At 37.8% G+C, this 19,970-nt stretch overlaps 1 protein-coding gene across 1 annotated transcript in view; it reads right to left on the bottom strand.

Annotated features, from left to right (window-relative positions):
- CCDC191 (coiled-coil domain containing 191) overlaps positions 1 to 19,970 on the bottom strand; it is a 102,843-nt gene that overhangs the window by 59,731 nt on the left and 23,142 nt on the right. Inside the window, exon 7 of the mRNA XM_079921874.1 lies at positions 16,771 to 16,924. Within this exon, the coding sequence (XP_079778000.1) occupies positions 16,771 to 16,924 (154 nt within the window). The remainder of the gene's footprint in view (positions 1 to 16,770; positions 16,925 to 19,970) is intronic.

Genomic DNA, 19,970 nt, shown 5'->3' with positions numbered 1-19,970 from the left:
ACTATATGTATCTGACAACAAATCAGACAAGGTCTACTGACCCTAAGCACGTCTCCAGAGAAGTAGTTATGGTCCTAGGCTAAGAAAATCTCTGCGATCTAGGCCTTGCCTACATCTTCTATCTTCACAGCAAACTTTATGCTCCTACTATATCAAATTATTTTCAGCTCTTGGTCTTATACCAACCACACTGTTCTGTGCTTTTCTATCTATGGTCATAGTAATTTCTCTGTCCTTTTCTGCCCTCTCTCTGCCTATTTCAAGAGTCACCTCTCTCAGGAAGCCCTCCTAATACCAATCACGCTCCCCACATGTAAGTGCCCTTCCACTGTGTTCCCAGAGCAACCTATGCTTTCTTTAGTCAAAATGGTAATCACACTGTGTTATAATCACCTGTTTACCAGTTTCCACAAGACTGTGAGCCTCCAGAAGGAGGGACTGGCAGATCTGAGAGTACCACGTGTGAGGAACACTGAAACAGAAAGTAACCTCACAGGAAGTGACTCTGGGAGGTATAGGAGATGCCTGCTGACCAGCTTCGAGAACTTGGTAGCCATATCAGGGTCAGCCCTATTTATTGCTTCTTTCTCTTTAAAAATACTTGTCTTTCACTATTTCAACATTTAGTAAGCTGTGTTTGAATTTGGGAATTCTGAAAAAAGTTATTTAAGATATAATCTCTATTTTTGAAAGGTTATAGGGAGAGAGAATATATAAATTAAAAGACCAATAACATGAGAGAGCACAGGCTAGACTTCTTAGAAATAGCCCATTTGGCCTGAAATATTTTCTACAAAAGAAACCAATTATATTCCCATTTAGACAAACTACAAAATCTTCTTTATTATAATTTTCCATTAGGAGAAACCATGGCAGTCTTTAAAAAGCCCTGTTCCCTTTCCATTATGTCAAACGAGGGCACGTTTCCTAGACCTTTGCCTTTGATTCTGTGGAAGGAAAGGAGGGAAGGAGGGAGAGAGCAAGAGAACAGGGAGGAAGGGAGGAATGAATGAAGGGAAATTTGCTGAATATAAGATATGCCTTCAGTCATAACAAGGAAAAGACACACAGCTTCCTGGTTGAGAGAGTATGCTTTTTGCATTATTATTTGCTTATCTATCCCACAAAATACAGCATGGGGAAAAAAAAACAACAGTGTTAACTTGTGCACCATAGTCAAAAGAAAATCTATCTATTTACCAGATTCATTTAAGAGATTCTTCTTAAAAGACTTGATGAAATAGTCTATGTATGGGTAGTTATCTCTAATTTTAACTCCTGGAATATTTCTAATGATAAATAGTACAAACATAATCCACCTTGACAATAATAGCACTATTAATAGTGTCCTTCTTGGATTTCCACATTTTTTTCTCTAGTCCAAAGCATTTCACATGTACTATTTTATCGACTCATAGACCATCATTACAAAATAGAGAGGCTGCAGATATTATGATTTACCTTACCAAGCCAAACTTCAAATAGAGAACGAATAATGACTATATTCACAAAGCAAAGAGTTAGTGGTATACCTAAGGCTAAATCCAAAACATTCAGGCATCCTGATGACCCTAATCTACTAGGCAAAAAGTCTCTTTTAAAGAGGAAGAACAAATTACTTGCTTGTTTTCTGAAAGAGAAAGAACTTGATATACAACTTACTACAGTAGAAAAGCACTGCTGGAAAATATCTGAATTTAAGAGGGGGAAAATTTGAGTCTGTAAATGCCATAGTCAATATAATTCTTTAAAAATACTTAAGTTTAGACTGTGAGAGCAAAATGATCGGTTTTGAAGGTCTATAATTCAGTTTCACTACACAGAAGTTAATAGCAGCAAAGTGACATACTCATACAGTAACTGCTTTCTTGAAATCAACTTGCCATTGGTTTTTTTTTCCTGCCTACTCAAAAGAGCAATCCCATTTAAATTAAATTAAAAAAATAAAAGTATGAATCAAGAATAGCCACTTAGTTATTCTTGATTCACAGCAAACATTATTTAGGCAAACAGGAGTCCCATAAATGTGCTTGGAGGAAAATACTTGGGAAAGGAAAACATTCTTGGTCCTGTCTTCTCTGGGAGAAGATGCTAGCACTCCACTCCAACTTAGAAGGGACAAGAAGTGGCATAGTTCACAGTCACCATCTATTCACATTTCCTATTACCCTCCCCTAAGTGGCGTCCCTGCAGCGCTCAGGCCCGCTTTTCCTCTTCAGTTCTACACTCGAACTACAGCAGTGCTCTATTCCTTTGCTCTTTGAAACAAGAACTATTATTTAAAACCGCAACTGGTCAGAAGAGGAACACCTTCTGCTTAAGCCAGAGAACTTAATGTTTGAACTAGATGGACAACTAGTCTGACCTTCCTCCGTTTCTTACCTAGTTCGTTTATTTCTGCACCATGTTTTTATTCTGATAGATTCTCAAATACAGTCATGCGTTCTTTTAGTAACTTCTACCATCTCTTTATTATAGTTGTGGTGATAATTAAGGCTTGTTACAGGTAAGTAAAATACTGAAAATCACTGTAGGAAGAACTGCTCCTAAGTACATATCTACAATAATTTTTAAAATAAAATACTAAAAAGTGAAATTTAGAAAGTTTTTAAGTGAAATGCTTTTCTCCTTTCAAAATCAAAATCTTCCACGAGACATCATTTGGTCATTAAGGATTCCACTCAAGAGAAGAAATGACAGCTCACCCTGCTAAATTTATTACCTGCACTGGAGTTACCCTCGTTTTGTTGGCAAGAAAAGCTCTTCCCTGAAAGTGTAATCACACTGCTGTCACTGGGAATGATTGACGTTAGGTGGAACAGCAATTTGCTATCTAATCTTCATTGTAATTCTAACCCTGTCACTAGAGATGCTTGTTCTGATTAATGAAGTGGGTAACTCATCAAAATTCCTCAGCTATTTCCCTTTTGTCAGAAAGCTCAGTGATAATTGCATCAAAATTCTCAGTCATGGAAAAATAAACAATGAATTGTAAAGAGGACAAAAATGTCAACAAGTTTACAATTTATTTTTGCCGAATGGAACTAACTGTGGTGCAACTGGTGGTCAAGGGGCGCCGGACAAGGACCAAAGGTTGGAGATAAAGGGCCCAGCTGACTCCTGGCTGCTCCCAGACCCAAAGGAACAGACAGATGCTCTAATACTACCCAAGAAAGCCGTCCTCCACTCCTTTTTTCCTTTTTGAGGACCACTACAGCTAGGCAGAAGACCCCACAGATGCTAAGAAGTATTTGATGGGTGGAGAGGAGGATCTTGTTCATGGCGAAATGAATGACCCTGGGAAGAAGCAGCACTGAAAAGCAGTCCCCTATATCCCATCATATCCCTGATTTTCATAATTTTGCCCCAAAGAAAAGAGAGGAAATCACTGTGTCCCCTACCGCCAACCATATACACTCCCATAACTATTATAGATAAATATATTAGGGAAAATACATTCAGTTTTCAGCACACTGTGCTAAGACCTGGACTTGCTGTTGGGTTCCATGGAAAAGCCTAAACTCTGACAACCACTGCAATGTGAAATGGTAACACTGGCTACAGACAAAAAGCTACTTTTGTTATATACTGGAAGCTGTGATGCTCATTTTACTCCTGTATTTAATTTTTTCCCCTTCATTTTTTAAACTTAAAAAAAACCCTCACTCTATTACAGAAATTTCATAAACATACCCAAAAGGAGAACAGAAGAATAAACCCCTCACTCAGCTTCAAAAATTACCAGCATGATGCTGATTTTGTTTCATTTCTCTTCCACTAATTTTTCTTTCCTGGAGTATTTAAAAATAAATTCCAGACCTCAGACATTGTATCATTTCACCCATAAATGCATTGATATGTATTACTAACAAAAGGACATTTTGTAAATTCTTCTTAATTCTGCTAAGAAGTTTCAATCAATAATATTGCTATATTTATCTAATTCTGTTTCACTGCAGAAGTAGCAGAATTTCAGAAAGCAACTGCTTAGTCTCATCATATTAAATTCTTAACCAATAAAATGCTCTGGGATCTTTTAAAGAAGAATGACCACAATACAGCCTATAACCTGACTAGGATAGGGCTCCTTTCCCAACAAAGCCTGAACCAATTTTCATGACCTTATGTCTTTAGGGAAGGCAGGACTAATGCTCATCAGCTTCTCTTTCATCTTTCTTTCCCTTCTAGACCTTCTTCCTCCCTCTACAATCTCCACTCTCTGCCCATTCTCCCCACTCCAAGCATGCCCCACAAACATACACTATGCCAAAAGTACAGCTGACCTCAGAATATATTAGACAAATGCTGGATTCACCTCTAGGTGTCTCTGACAGTAAGGTGATGATGTGATGTCATTTGTTCCTCACCCATATGGTTCTTAAGGTCCGTATAAATATTCACCTGAAATTTCTAGTGTTTAGGGGAAAAGATACTCTACTCTGCATAATTTTAGAGAATGGGCTTCACTTATGCCAAAGGCTCTTTTCTTAACTTTTTAAAGGCAGAATTTAATCAGTACTTTTTCCAGAAGACAAAAAAAAGAAAATCAGATACTTTTGAATTAGAACCTCTGGGATCAAAATGGTGTTTTGAAAAGCAAAACACTCTTGCAATGTTTTGGTAAACTGGCTCTCGATGTCCCTTCTGTGAGAATGGAAAACCCGGGTTACTCACAGGGTAAGGAAGAGTACAATAACAAACTAAACAACCTCTTTACCAACATCAACAAAATTTTATTTGGAAATTTTCCACAGAGTGGCTGTATGAAGTTATAGATAATAATGCACCAAAGCCCTCCTAAAATGCACAGCACACAATGTCCTTGGCAATATGTTTAGAGGGGAGAGTTACATGAATCCCAATATTCTTCGTGTGTGTGCCCAACACTTCTCTTACTCTGCAGTTTTATTTGCAAAGAGGTTTTTCCTTCATTTTCTTACCCAAACGTAAGACAACACTGCTGAGACGATAGCAGCAACTGCTATGTTTCAGCTCAGGAATGGTTGTGTTTCAGTGCTATGTAGGCAGTCCTGCTAAAACTAAGATTTTTGGGGAGGAATCAGGCTGTATAAATGAGGTTCTTAACTACAGTTTTCAACACCTTGAAAGAAAGAAAAAAAAAAAATGCAGGCTTCTCTTCTATGGATTCCCACATTCCCTCAGTTTAGTTCAGGGCAGCCTCCTGGAAGGCACTATGCCACAAGCATAACATCAACAATGCCTCCTTTGGGTCATTATTATCTTATCCTCTAACAGAGATAGTAAACAAGCAACTCAAAACCTCCCCCCCCTAGAATTAAGATTTACTTAGTGTCAATGCATCTTTCTTTGCTTTCAACTTTTACAAGCAGGAAAGAACATAGATTTTTTTTTATCTGAAGAAAACATAAAATGTATTTCAGAATAGGGTGAGAATTAAGAAGGCCACTTTCCAAACAGTATAAGAATTTCATACTTAATCCCTTGTTGTTTCTGCTAATTAGCACTGACATGTGGATTGCTGAATCTCCCCAAGAGATTTCACTGCAAGATCAAAGAGAAAGTAAGATAGGATGGAAGTAGAAAGTTTCTATATAAAAATAAGTGTTTTTGACAAAATAAAGAGACCTGGCAATGAAATGAGTGGGAAAGAGGCATGAACAGTGCTGCACCTGAACTTGTGTTTTGGTAAGAGAGCCTGCTGTTTCTCTCAGGAAGTCTCCTATTAAATAATGTGGCCCACGCATAGCACAGGGAGATCAGCTTGGTGCTTTGTGACCACCTAGAGGGGTGGGAGGGAGGGAGACACAGGAGGGAAGAGATATGGGGACATATGTATAACTGATTCACTTTGTTATAAAGCAGAAACTAACACACTATTGTAAAGCAATTATACTCCAATAAAGATGTTTAAAAATAAATTAAAATAAATAAATAAATAAATTTCTGACCCACACACTCAAAAAAATAATGTGGCCCAAATGTGATGTTAAGAAGTTGTTTGGCAGAACAAACCCAGAGTCAAAGCACAAAGAATACAGGACCTAAAAGGGCCTGAACTAGAGCAACCCTTAGAAACAGATTCTTTGAAGTCTTCCTGCGAATTATATAGTTTGCCATTGGGTTTGTGCCAGTGAACCATTCTGAGGGTGCTGACAGGAGTTTCCTGCTATCTAACTGCTCACTGCAAGCCAGGTAGGCATTTTCCCGCTTTTTATTCTGTGGTCATATTTAGGCTGCTGAGTATCCAAGTTTCATCACCCAAGGGCAGCTTCAGCTCCTTCAGAGCCAGGCTAGGAATGTGGACTGGGACCAAGATAATGAGCCCAGAGGGCCTGCTACTCTGGTGGTGTTTACCAGAGGACATCCTGTCTCCAGCCAAGTGTACGTAAAAGCCTGAGGAGTGTGGAAAGCGGATTTCCCCGTGTCTCAGTTATACCCACATACACTGGGGAAATCTAAATTAGGGGTTCACTAACAATAATACACATGAATAACAATCCCATGGAAGGGGAAGGGGAAGAAAAGAACCAACCTAAGTAACTCTGGAAAACAATTTTGGCTGAGTAAGGCTGAAAACAAAAATAACTGTACAAATATTACACTGTAGCTAGTAAATTTGTTTCCACAGCAGTATAGGTTACCAATTCTGAAACTACTTTTATAGTATACTAGGACTAAACAAATAAGTAGTATAATTTAGATAATAAGCTCCAGGTATAAACAAGCAAGGGGGAAAGGCTACACTAAAACCTATGGTGTTAGATTAGGGTTGAAATTATCATTATGAGCTCACAATTATTTTAATATATATACAGATAGATAGAGAAATAAGTGACAATTAAGGAAAGGGGAGGAGAGCATGACCCCCGTGTTGCTGCACTGGAATTGGATGTATCAGTATGATTTAATGGATTTTAATGTGTACACATATAGATAGACACAGAAACAAATATAATGTGTGTGTATGTGTAGTTCGTATATGTACAACTATTTCCCAGCTCTGTCTGCTGAGAGGGCCCAGAAAACATGATACCCCAGTAGCAGTGAGCACAGCTAGTACCCAGATCTTGGTTTCCAAATATTATTCTCCAACAAATGGAACCAGGGTTCCATGTATTGATAGAAGTGGTTGATTCCAGAGCTAGGGCAGGGAAAATATAAGATGAGCCTGGAACATCTTGTGGTGCCAGAGAAATAAAGGATTTTTTCAAAAAAGGATTTTGAAAGGGCAAAAGAGTCAACCTGAAAAATTTCCCAGTGGCCAAGGTTAGAAAAATTTGAGAAAAAAAGTAAAAATAATACTAGAATATAATCCTTAGGATAAAGTAAATATCCACAAGTCCATACTGATACAAATAAACAACTGAATAAATGAAATAAATAAATGGGGGAGAAGGGACAGTTTTTCCTTCTAGAGGATTTAAATGAATACATGGAGACAAGAAGGGAAATACAAAATCATCATTAGACAAATACCACATTAGTTATTGTTACAGGCAAGACCCATCAATGAATGCTAAAATTAATAGGTGAAAGTTTACAGATAAACAGAATATTTGCATAGTTTCACAATATTTCCTCTAAGACATTTATGAATTACAAAGGGAAAAATAGTAACTTTACAGTGGAGAAACCCAGCAGACACAATCTTAAGTGATCAAAGTTAACATCAACAGTAATAAGACTTATTAACATTATGTGGAATTCCCTGGCAGTCCAGTGGTTAGGACTCCGCGCTCTCAATGCCGAGAGCCTGGGTTCAACCACTGGTCAGGGAACTAAGATACCACAAGCCGCATGGCATGGCCACCAAAAAACAAAAACAAAAAACAGAGATTGGCTCCAGATGGTGGAATAGAAGGACGTGCTCTCACTCCCTCTTGCAAGAGCACTGGAATCACAACTAACTGCTGAACAATCATCAACAGGAAGAACTGGAACTCAATAAAAAAGATACCCCACATCCAAAGACAAAGAAGAAGCCACAGTGAGATGGTAAGAGGGGCACAATCACAATAAAATCAAATCCCATAACTTCTGGGTGGGTGACTGACAAACTGGAGAACACTTATACCACAGAAATCCACCCACTGGAGTGAAGGTTCTGAGCCCCACGTCAGGCTTCCCAACCTGGGGGTCCGGCAGCAGGAGGAGGAATTCCGAGAGAATCAGACTTTGAAGGCTAGCAGGATTTCATTGCAGGACTTCGACAGGACTGGGGGAAACAGAGACTCCACTCTTGGAGGGCACACACAAAGTAGTGTGCACATCCAGACCCAGGGGAAAGAGCAGTGATCCCACTGGAGACTGAACCAGACCTACCTGCTGGTGTTGGAGGGTCTCCTGCAGAGGTCAGGGGTGGCTGTGGCTCACTGTGAGGACCAGGACACTGGCAATAGAGGTTCTGGGAAGTACTCCTTGGCGTGACCCTCCCAGAGTCCGCCATTAGCCCCACCAAAGAGCCGGGTAGGCTCTGATGTTGGGTCGCCTCAGGCCAAACAACCAACGGAGAGGGAACCCAGCCCCACCCATCAGCACACAAGTGGATTAAAGTTTTGCTGAGCTCTGCCCACCAGAGCAACACGCAGCTCTACCCACCACAAGTCCCTCCCATCAGGAAGCTTGCACAAGCCTCTTAGATAGCCCATCCACCAGAGGGCAGACAGCAGAAGCAAGAAGAACTACAATCCTGCAGGCTGTGGAAAGAAAACCACATTCACAGAAAAATAGACAAGATGAAAAGGCAAAGGGCTATGTACAAGATGAAGGAACAAGATAAACGCCAGCAAAACAACTAAACGAAGTGGAGATAGGCAACCTTCCAGAAAAAGAATTCAGAATAATGACAGTGAAGATGATCCAGGACCTCGGAAAAAGAATGGAGGCAAAGATTGGGAAGATGCAAGAAATGCTTAACGAGGACCTAGAAGAATTAAAGAACAAACACCTAGAAGAATTAAAGAACAAACAAACAGAGATGAAGAATATAATAACTGAAATGAAAAATACACGAGAAGGAATCAATAGCAGAATAACTGAGGCAGAAGAAAGGATAAGTGATCTGGAAGACAGAATGGTGGAATTCACTGCTGCAGAACAGAAGAAAGAAAAAAGAATGAAAAGAAAAGAAGACAGTCTAAGGGATCTCTGGGACAATATTAAATGCAATAACATTCTCATTATAGGGGTCCCAGAAGGAGAAGAGAGAGAGAAAGGACCCGAGAAAATATTTGAAGAGATTATAGTCAAAAACTTCCCTAACATGGGAAAGGAAAAAGTCACCCAAGTCCAGGAAGCGCAGAGAGTCCCAGGCAGGATAAACCCAAGGAGGAACATGCCGAGACACTTAGTAATCAAACTGACAAAAATGAAAGACAAAGAAAAATTATTGAAAGCAACAAGGGAAAAATGACAAATAACATACAAGGGAACTCGAATAAGGTTAACAGCTGATTTCTGAGCAGAAACTCTACAAGGCAGAAGGGAATGGCATGATACACTTAAAGTAATGAAAGGGAAGAACCTACAACCAAGATTACTCTACCCAGCAACGATCTCATTCAGATTTGATAGAGAATTTTTTTTTTTACAGCAACCAAAAGCTAAGAGAATTCAGCACCACCAAACCAGCTCTACAACAAATGCTAAAGGAACTTCTCTAAGTGGGAAGCACAAGAGAAGAAAAGGACCTACAAAAACAAACCCAAAACTGTTAAGAGAATGTTCATAGGAACATACATATTGATCATTACTTTAAAAGTGAATGGATTAAATACTCCAACCAAAAGACACAGGCTTGCTGAATGGATACAAAAACAAGACCCATATATATCCTGTCTACAGGAGACCCACTTCAGACCTAGGGACACATACAGACTAAAAGTGAGGGGACAGAAAAAGATATTCCATGTAAATGGAAATCAAAAGAAAGCTGGAGTAGCAATACTCATATCAGATAAAATAGACTTTAAAATAAAGAATGTTACAAGAGACAAGGAAGGACACTACATAATGATCAAGGGATCAATCCAAGAAGAAGATATAACAATTATAAATATATATGCACCCAACACAGGAGCACCTCAATCCATAAGGCAACTGCTAACAGCTGTAAAAGAGGAAATTAACAGTAACACAATAATAGTGGGGGACTTTAACACCTCACCTACATCAATGGACAGATCATCCAAAATGCAAATAAATAAGGAAACAGAAGCTTTAAATAACACAATAGACCAGAGAGATTTAATTGATATTTGTAGGACATTTCATCCAAAAACGGCAGATTACCCTTTCTTCTCAAGTGCGCATGGAACATTCTCCAGGATAGATCACATCTTGGGTCACAAATCAAGCCTCAGTAAATTTAAGAAAATTGAAATCATACCAAGCATCTTTTCAGACAACAACGCTATGAGATTAAAAATCAATTACAGGGAAAAAACCATAAAAAACACAAAAACATGGAGGCTAAACAATATGTTACTAAATAACTAAGAGATCACTGAAGAAATCAAAGAGGAAATCAAAAAAAACCTAGAGACATATTACAATGAAAACATGACAATCCAAAGCCTATGGGATGCAGCAAAAGCAGTTCTAAGAGGGAAGTTTATAGCAATACAAGTTTACCTCAAGAAACAAGAAACATCTCAAATAAACACTCTAACCTTACACTTAAAGGAACTAGAGAAAGAAGAACAAACAAAACCCAAAGTTAGTAGAAGGAAAGAAAGCATAAAGATCAGAGCAGAAATAAATGAAATAGAAACAAAGAAAACAATAGCAAAGATCAATAAAACTAAAAGCTGCTTCTTTGAGACGATAAACAGAATTGAGAAACCATTAGCCAGACTCATCAAGAAAAAGAGGGAGAGGAATCAAATCAATAAAATTAGAAATGAAAAAGAAGTTACAACAGACACTGCAGAAATACAAAGCATCCTAAGGGACTACTACAAGAAACACTATGCCAATAAAATGGACAACCTGGAAGAAATGGACAAATTCTTAGAAAGGTATAACCCTCCAAGACTGAACCAGGAAGAAATAGAAAATATGAACAGACCAATCACAAGTAATGAAATTGAAACTGTGATTTAAAATCTTCCAACAAACAAAAGCCCAGGACCAGATGGTTTCACAGGTGAATTCTATCAAACATCTAGAGAAGAGCTAACACCCACCCTTCTCAAACTCTTCCAAAAAATCACAGAGGAAGGAACACTCCCTAACTCATTCTACGAGGCCACCATCACCCTGATACCAAAACCAGACAAAGATACTACAAAAAAAGAAAATTACAGACCAATATCACTGATGACTATAGATGTAAAAATCCTCAACAAAATACTATCAAACAGAATCCAACAACACATTAAAAGGATCATAAGCCATGATCAAGTGGGATTTATCCTAGGGATGCAAGGATTCTTCAATATACACAAATCAATCAATGTGATACACCATAGTAACAAACTGAAGAATAAAAACCATATGATCATCTCAATAGATGCAGAAAAAGCTTTTGACAAAATTCAACACCCATTTATGATAGAAACTCCAGAAAGTGGGCACAGAGGGAACCTACGTCAACATAATAAAGGCCATATATGACAAACCCACAGCAAATATCATTCTCAATATGAAAAACTGAAAGCATTTCCTCTAAGATCAGGAACAAGACAAGGATGTTCACTCTTGCCACTATTATTCAACATAGTTTTGGAAGTCCTAGCCACAGCAATCAGAGAAGGAAAAGAAATAAAAGGAATACAAATTGGAAAAGAAGAAGTAAAACTGTCACTGTTTGCAGATGACATGATACTATACATAGAGAATCCTAAAGATGCTACCAGAAAACTACTAGAGCTAATCAATGAATTTGGTAAAGTTGCAGGATACACAATTAATGCACAGAAATCTCTTACATTCCTATACACTAATGATGAAAAATCTGAAAGAGAAATTAAGGAAACACTCCCATTTAGCATTGCAACAAAAAGAATAAAATACCTAGGAATAAACCTACCTAGGGAGACAAAAGACCTGTATGCAGAAAACTATAAGACACTGATGAAAGAAATTAAAGATGATACCAACAGATGGAGAGATATACCATGTTCTTGGATTGGAAGAATCAATATTGTGAAGATGACTATACTACCCAAAGCAATCTACAGATTCAATGCAATCCCTATAAAATTACCAATGGCACTTTTTACAGAACTAGAACAAAAAGTCTTAAAATTTGTATGGAGACACAAAAGACCCCGAATAGCCAAAGCAGTCTTGAGGGAAAAAAACGGAGCTGGAGGAATCAGACTCAATGACTTCAGACTATACTACAAAGCTACAGTAATCAAGACAATATGGTACTTGCACAAAAACAGAAATATAGATCAATGCAACAGGATAGAAAGCCCAGAGATAAACCCATGCATCTATGGTCAACTAATCTATGACAAAGGAGGCAAGGATATACAATGGAGAAAAGACAGTCTCTTCAATAAGTGGTGCTGGGAAAACTGGACAGCTACATGTAAAAGAATGAAATTAGAACACTCCCTAATACCATACACAAAAATAAACTCAAAGTGGATTAGAGACCTAAGTTTAAGGCCAGACACTATAAAACTCTTGGAGGAAAACATAGGAAGAACATTCTTTGACATAAATCACAGCAAGATTTTTTTGATCCACCTCCTAGAGTAATGGAAATAAAAACAAAAATAAACAAATGGGACCTAATGAAACTTAAAAGCTTTTGCAAAGCAAAGGAAACCATAAACACGAAAAGACAACCCTCAGGGCCTTCCTTGGTGGCGCAGTGGTTGGGAGTCTGCCTGCCAATGCAGGGGACACGGGTTCGAGCCCTGGTCTGGGAAGATCCCACATGCCACGGAGCAACAAAAGCCCGTGAGCCACAACTACTGAGCCCACGTGCCGCAATTACTGAAGCCTGTGCGCCTAGAGTCCGTGCTCTGCAACAAGAGGGGCCACTACGGTGAGAAGCCCATGCACCGCAACAAAGAGTAGTCCCTGCTCTCTGCAACTGGAGAAAAGCCCACACGCAGCAAGGAAGAACCAACACAGCCAATAAATAAATAAATTAAAAAAAAAAAAAGACAACCCTCAGAATGGGAGAAAATATTTGCAAACGAATCAACGGACAAAGGATTAATCTCCAAAATATATAAACAGTTCATGCAGCTCAATATTAAAGAAAGAAACTACCCAATCCAAAAATGGGCAGAAGACCTAAATAGGCATTTCTCCAAAGAAGACATACAGAATGCCAGGAAGCACATAAAAAGCTTCTCAACATCAGTAATTATTAGAGAAATTCAAATCAAAACTACAATGAGATATCACCTCACACCAGTTAGAATGGGCATCATCAGAAAATCTACAAACAACAAATGCTGGAGAGGGTGTGGAGAAAAGGGTACCCTCTTGCACTGTTGGTGGGAATGTAAATTGATGCAGCCACTATGGAGAACAGTATGGAGGTTCCTTAAAAAACTAAAAACAGAATTACCATATGACCCAGCAATCCCACTACTGGGAATATACCCAGAGAAAACCATAATTCAAAAAGACACATGCACCCCAATGTTCATTGCAGCGCTATTTACAATAGCCAGATCATGGAAGCAACCTAAATGTCCATCAACAGACGAATGGATAAAGAAGATGTGGTACATATATACAATGGAATATTACTCAGCCATAAAAATGAACGAAATTGGGTCATTTGTAGGGACGTGGATGGATCTAGAGACTGTTGTACAGAGTGAAGTAAGCCAAAAAGAGAAAAACAAATATCGTATATTAACACATATATGTGGAACCTAGAAAAATGGTACAGGTGAACCGGTTTGCAGGGCAGAAATTGAGACACAGATGTAGAGAACAAACGTATGGACACCAAGGGGGGAAAACAGGGGGTTGGGGGGTGGTGGTGTGATGAATTGGGAGATTGGGATTGACATATATACACTCATATGTATAAAATGGATAACTAATAAGAACCTGCTGTATAAAAAAATAAATAAAATAAAATTCAAAAATTAAAAAACAAAAAAGAAAAAACAACAAAAGAAACACCATTAAGTATACCTGATATTATAGTGTCAGGGGCACAGCATCACTTCTTGTAGTATTCTTACTAGTAATGCATAATCTCAATCTAAACAGAAGAGAACATCGGAAAACCCCAAATTGAGAGACATTCTACAAAATACCTGACCAGTACGCTTCAAAACTGTCAAGGTCATAAAAGAAAAGCGAAGATTGAGGAACTATTACAAACTGAAGAAGACTAAGGAGACACGACAAGCAAATGCAGCATGAAATTACAGATCAAGTCCTGAAACAGAAAAAAGACCTTAGAGGAAAAATAGGTGACATTCTAATAAGTCTTGTTAATTGTACTTAATGGTATTTTACCAATGTTAATTTCCTAGTTTTGATAATTAAACTATGGTTATGTAAGATGTTAACATTGAGGAGAGCTGGGTGAAGGGTATTCAGGAACTCCATGTACTATTTTTTGCCATTTTTCTGTACGTCTAAAATTATTTCAAAATAAAGATTCAAAAATATAGGTTCAAATCAAGCAGAATCTGTGGCAAAGTAGAGATAATTTATTCATATTGGCTCATTTTTAAATATACCAGCTGATCCTTTTAAAGCTGAGTAATCTGTTTTGGTAGGCCACTAATTTTGTAAAACTCTTTTTGTGTGTCTGAAATTCATACCTAACACTTCCTTCTAAAACATATATAGTCAGCCCTCTGTATTTGCAAGCTCTACATCTGTGGATTCAACCAACCATGGATAGAAAACATTCGGAAAAAAAAAAATTTCCATAAAGTTCCAAAAAGCAAAACTTGATTTGCTGGGCTGGCAACTATTTACATAGCATTTACATTGTATTTACATAGCATTTACATAGCATTTATGCTGTATTAGGTGTTGACCTGGAACAAATAGACTGCTAGGGTTTACTCCAGCAAAGATGGATTTATTTGGAATCAGCAAAGAATTTCAATTTGGGATCTCCATCCTTGGTAATCCATGTGCAAGTTCTTTCAGGGCAAGGGGAGAATTCTTATAGAGGGAAAAGTAAGTTGGGAGGGCTGTAGTAGGCAGAGTCCATGGCTTTTCATTGGCTGAGTTCGTGCCAGGAAATAAGAGTTTTTCTTTTTCCTTTTGGGCTCTGCTATTGTCACAGGGCATGAGAGCTCCCCCTTCTGGTCTTCTGACTCTACTTAATTCAGGTTTCTATTTATTAATTTTTTACATAGGTGTTATAAGTAATCTAGAGATGATTTAAAGTACACAGGAGTATGTGAATAGGTTATATGCAAATGCTATGCTATTTTATATAAGGGATTTGAGCATCCACAGATTTTGGTATTTGCAGGGGATCCTGGAGGGACGACTGTATTACTTCTTCTTGCACAGTGGACTTCAATAAAATGAAAAACTTAATCTTATAGGGAACACACATCTTATCCATCTCTCATTGGTCGGGGAACAAACATATCATGGCCCTTTTTCCTTATGTCTTCTCAAGATGGCCCCCTCTGTACTCATTTCCTTTCCTATTTTCTAAATCTGAACTGTTACTGTAGGAGGACACATTAACTCCATCCGTCTCATGGAGGGGACGCAGCATCCAAAAGCCTTTGCCCATCTTTCCCAAAATGTTTGTCCCAACTCTTAATAGTTCCTCCTTTCACACTTGCCTCTGCCTATTCCTAAAGCCAAAACTCTGACCAAACTCGTTGTTTTATATTTGAATAATTATGACTTTTTGCCTATCAGTCCAAAATGCTACCATCAAATGTGTCTAGTTTTAAAGAATTGCTTTGACTACTTTACTTTTTCCCTCATGTCTTAGTTATCCATATCATATTCACAGGCCTGTTTTTAATTTCTAGGTCCCTTTTATTCTATCCTACATTTATCAAACTCCCTCAATCTCTTCCTGACATTCTTTTCTCTTGTTAAATCCATTCATTTATACATTCATTCCATTAACTTTCACTGAATTTCATCAACGCCCAAGGCCTTGGAGTGGATGTTGTAGGAGATATAAAATATACATATTTATCTTTTCTCATCTGACCACCTCATTTACAAATCTTCCAAGTAATTCCTTTCACCTGAAATGTTTATAAACCCCAAATTTATAGTGTTATCAATCCCACTTCACTGAAAAAAACTTCTGCCTAAGTAGCCTGGGGAGGATGCTCATTAGTCAATAAAAAATTGGCCAGTTAATTTTACAAAAAGTGAAACTAAAGAAAGGGATAGAAGAGTAAAATAAAATGCAGACCATTAAAAGTAGAAGCACAAACATGTCATTGTTTAGGATCTGAGCTACCAAAAGGCAAGTAACTTTCTGAATAATTCTTCTGAATAATCCAGAACACAATGGTCCATAAGACTGTCAAAGTGGAAGCTACACTTTCAAACTGCCAGAGATCTACATTAGCACTTGCATGCAATTCTAAAAAGGGTAATTTAGGAAGACATCCCAAATTCATACCCCAATTTCCCAGGATCACATGGAGTATATAAGAATAGCCCTGAATAGAGGACTGAAGCACTCCCCTGTGTACTAAGCCAGCTGGGTAGCACAGAACAAATGGTGTGGGCAACTTTGGTATTTGTAACAAGGTTCAACTGGGCTTAGTGTTACACTGTCCATCTCTGACGGAGCCCTTTGTCATTTATGCTACAGAATGCTGAAGAAAGAGACATTACAATTCCTACCTGGTGATTTTCCTTGAAAGTTTGGATTAATAACTCTTTCAGTTTCTTCTTTCTTTCTTTTGCCATTTTTTCTTCATCCAGAAGAGTATGAACACTTTGAAACATGCCTTTCTCTGGATTTTTTGGAGAATTTTCTTCTTGCTTTTTCTTCTCTCTATTAATAACAATTAAAAAACACAAGTATGAATAATAGACTTAACAGTGAGTAATTAGAACATACCATAGTGGAATGAACACTGAATTTTCCATCAGAAGATAGAGATTTTTAGATCTGGCCCTAAAACTACAAAGTAGGGTGATTTTTTTGAGATTTAGTTTATTCCTTTATAAAATACAGTTAAATGAAATAAAATTATAATGTACTCTGAAAAGGAGAAAGCCTTATATATATTTTAGTAAGGTTTTTTTTTTTTTTTTTTTTTGCGGTACGCGGGCCTCTCACTATTGTGGCCTCTCCCATCGCGGAGCACAGGCTCCAGACGCGCAGGCCCAGTGGCCATGGCTCATGGGCCCAGCCGCTCCGCGGCATGTGGGATCCTCCCGGACTGGGGCACGAACCCGTGTCCCCTGCATCGGCAGGCGGACTCTCAACCACTGCGCCACCAGGGAAGCCCCTAGTAAAGTATTTTTATTGAGTTTAAAATTGAGTGATACCTTGATCAAAATTTGAGAGATAACAACTATCAGGTATTCTCTAATACAGACATAAGTTCTCTCTCTTCTTACAAGGGGAGACAAAACAGGACCCTCAGGTAAGAAAGGAATGACATTTTTCCCACAAGGTTTTTACAAGTTTTCTCGGAAGAAAAATAATAAAAGAATCAGGTGTTACTGAATAAGGAGAAAATGGAATTTATATTAATTCTAAAATAGCTGGAAAGAGAAAAAACAGAACTTAGTAACAATAAGGAAAAGGACTTCAGGCAAGTTAACAAGAATCTCTTAGTAACTCTGTTGCTCATATTTCTGCTTATCTCTTTCTCACTCACCTACCTTTTCTTTCTCATCCAGGTCATCCCTCTTACACTCAGCAATCCAAGCCAGCTCATAGCCATTGCCTTCTTATTGGAGTGTATTAAACTACACAGGTGTGTGTAAGTGTATAAGGTATATATTTTATCAATGACGTAGTAAAGATAGCATCTAGTCAGGAATCTAGATTCATGGGTTCTGGCCACAAATCAGCTGTGAAAACTCAGGCAAGTCACCAGTCCTTCTGAATTTCACTTTACGGTTGTGGAAACTCAAATTGAGAGAGGGATGACAGAATAATCTATAGACACTCATTCATTAATTATCATATATCATACAGGGGGCACACAATCTTATTACTGGTGATATGAACCATCATTTGGTTAAGGTAGTTTCTCCAGTGTAAAGTTGCTATTTTTCCCTTTGTAATCAATAAATCTCTTAGAGAAGATACTTTGAAACTATGCAATGAAGCAGATTTAGGACACCTTACAAATAAATTTAAAAAGCGCTACCAACAATAAAATTTTATTGACTCTTTCCAAACTTACTAATGCCATAACAATGTTATATTAGATAGTTACAGACAGATCATAGTGGGCATTTAAAGAAATATAGTTCTCATACCATGGATGTAGTCTTTAAAATAAAATCAAAATACGTATCTGTTATGAAAGCAATGTTTGCTCATTGTGCAACATTGGAGATGTATAAAAGCCATCCATATTTCTACCCAGAAGAAAACCCTGATAACATGTCGGTGCTGTTTCATTGTACAACTAGTATTTATTAATTTCTCCAATATTTATTAGTGTCTGTTATTATAAATAATATTATTTTCATTATATTTGTGTACAAATCTTTGGATTTCTGATCACTTTCTACACTTGGTCTTAGCCAAAAGGCCGAGAAGCGATCCTGATCACTTTCTTAGGATAGTTTTCCTAGGAGTGGAATTCCCCAGTCAAGTGATAACATTTTTATGGCTATTATTGTTTATTGCCAAATTGCTTTCTGGAACGTTTAAACCAGTTTGTCCACCTAGAAGTACTGCACTTCTTCACTGTATCTGTGGATAAGCTTTTTTTTTTTCCCACTTTTATTTATTTTTTATTATTTTTTTAAACATCTTTATTGGAGTATAATTGCTTTACAATGGTGTGTTAGTTTCTGCTTTATAACAAAGTGAATCAGCTATATATATACATATATCTCCATGTGGATAAGCTTTTAACTTTTAAAAGAAATGACTGGTTAGTGAATGTCTGTTGAGTGCCCACTGTGAGCAGAACTTCCTGCTACCATCAAATATTACTTGTTTTCACAATTTATTTTAGGTCAGCCTAGATTCTTCAGGGCTTGAGAACAATCTGAAGAGCAAGGCTGACCTTAGCAAGAACTCACTAAAAAACTGGAGATTGCTTTCTGAAAGGAAAGGCCTCTGGAGGAGGCTTCAGCCTGGCACTTGGAAGAATGAGATGCACGTCCACTGCCTAGCTGTTTTAAACTGGGTAGGATGAGAGCAGTCAAGAACACAGGGGGAAAAGCTGTGTACGCTGATGGGGGTGGAAGGGGGTGGCAGGCTAATAGGTCTTTCTGGCCCCTCAGTTTGAGTATTCAGGCATTTCAGGCACATTGTCCTAAGGCTTTTGCAGTTTATGCACCAGTGCTGTTTCTCAGAATAAATACATTAGTTATTTCATTTATGAAGCTCATTTTCTGCATGAGGATACACAATAGTACTACATCCTGTGAGGACTATTTTGATTTCCCTCTTATATCAGATATTCTTTTTCTTTATCAGTGGCAGTAAGGCAATGGTGACTCTCTGTATGATTATCAGAAGATAAGACACTGAGGCAATTAGCAATAGAATGAGGCATAATTAGCAAACGTGCATAAGGAAACGTGTTCAACCTTACAAATGTTCAGGTACACAAAGAGATGCACACTAACCAATAAAATACCTATTAAAAGTGCAAAAATATTGAAAATGATGATCTCCCCCAATGCTGAGTGGGGCTCACTGTCAGCAATTGTGTAAATATGCACAACTCGTCTGGAAAGGAATTTGGCAATGTTTCAAAAGTCATAAAAAACCTACACAATTTACCTCAGTAATTATACTCCTATGAACATAATTCAAAAGAATGAAAAAGCTCTATGCTTAAGGATGCTCACTGCACTATTAGTGAAAAATCTGAAATTAGCTGAAATGCTTACCAGTA

Source organism: Stenella coeruleoalba (genome assembly GCF_951394435.1).
Source record: "Stenella coeruleoalba genome assembly, chromosome: 5".
NCBI lineage: Eukaryota > Metazoa > Chordata > Mammalia > Artiodactyla > Delphinidae > Stenella > Stenella coeruleoalba.
The sequence above is the reverse complement of the archived record's forward strand: the minus strand, read 5'-3'. Positions and strand labels throughout refer to the sequence as shown.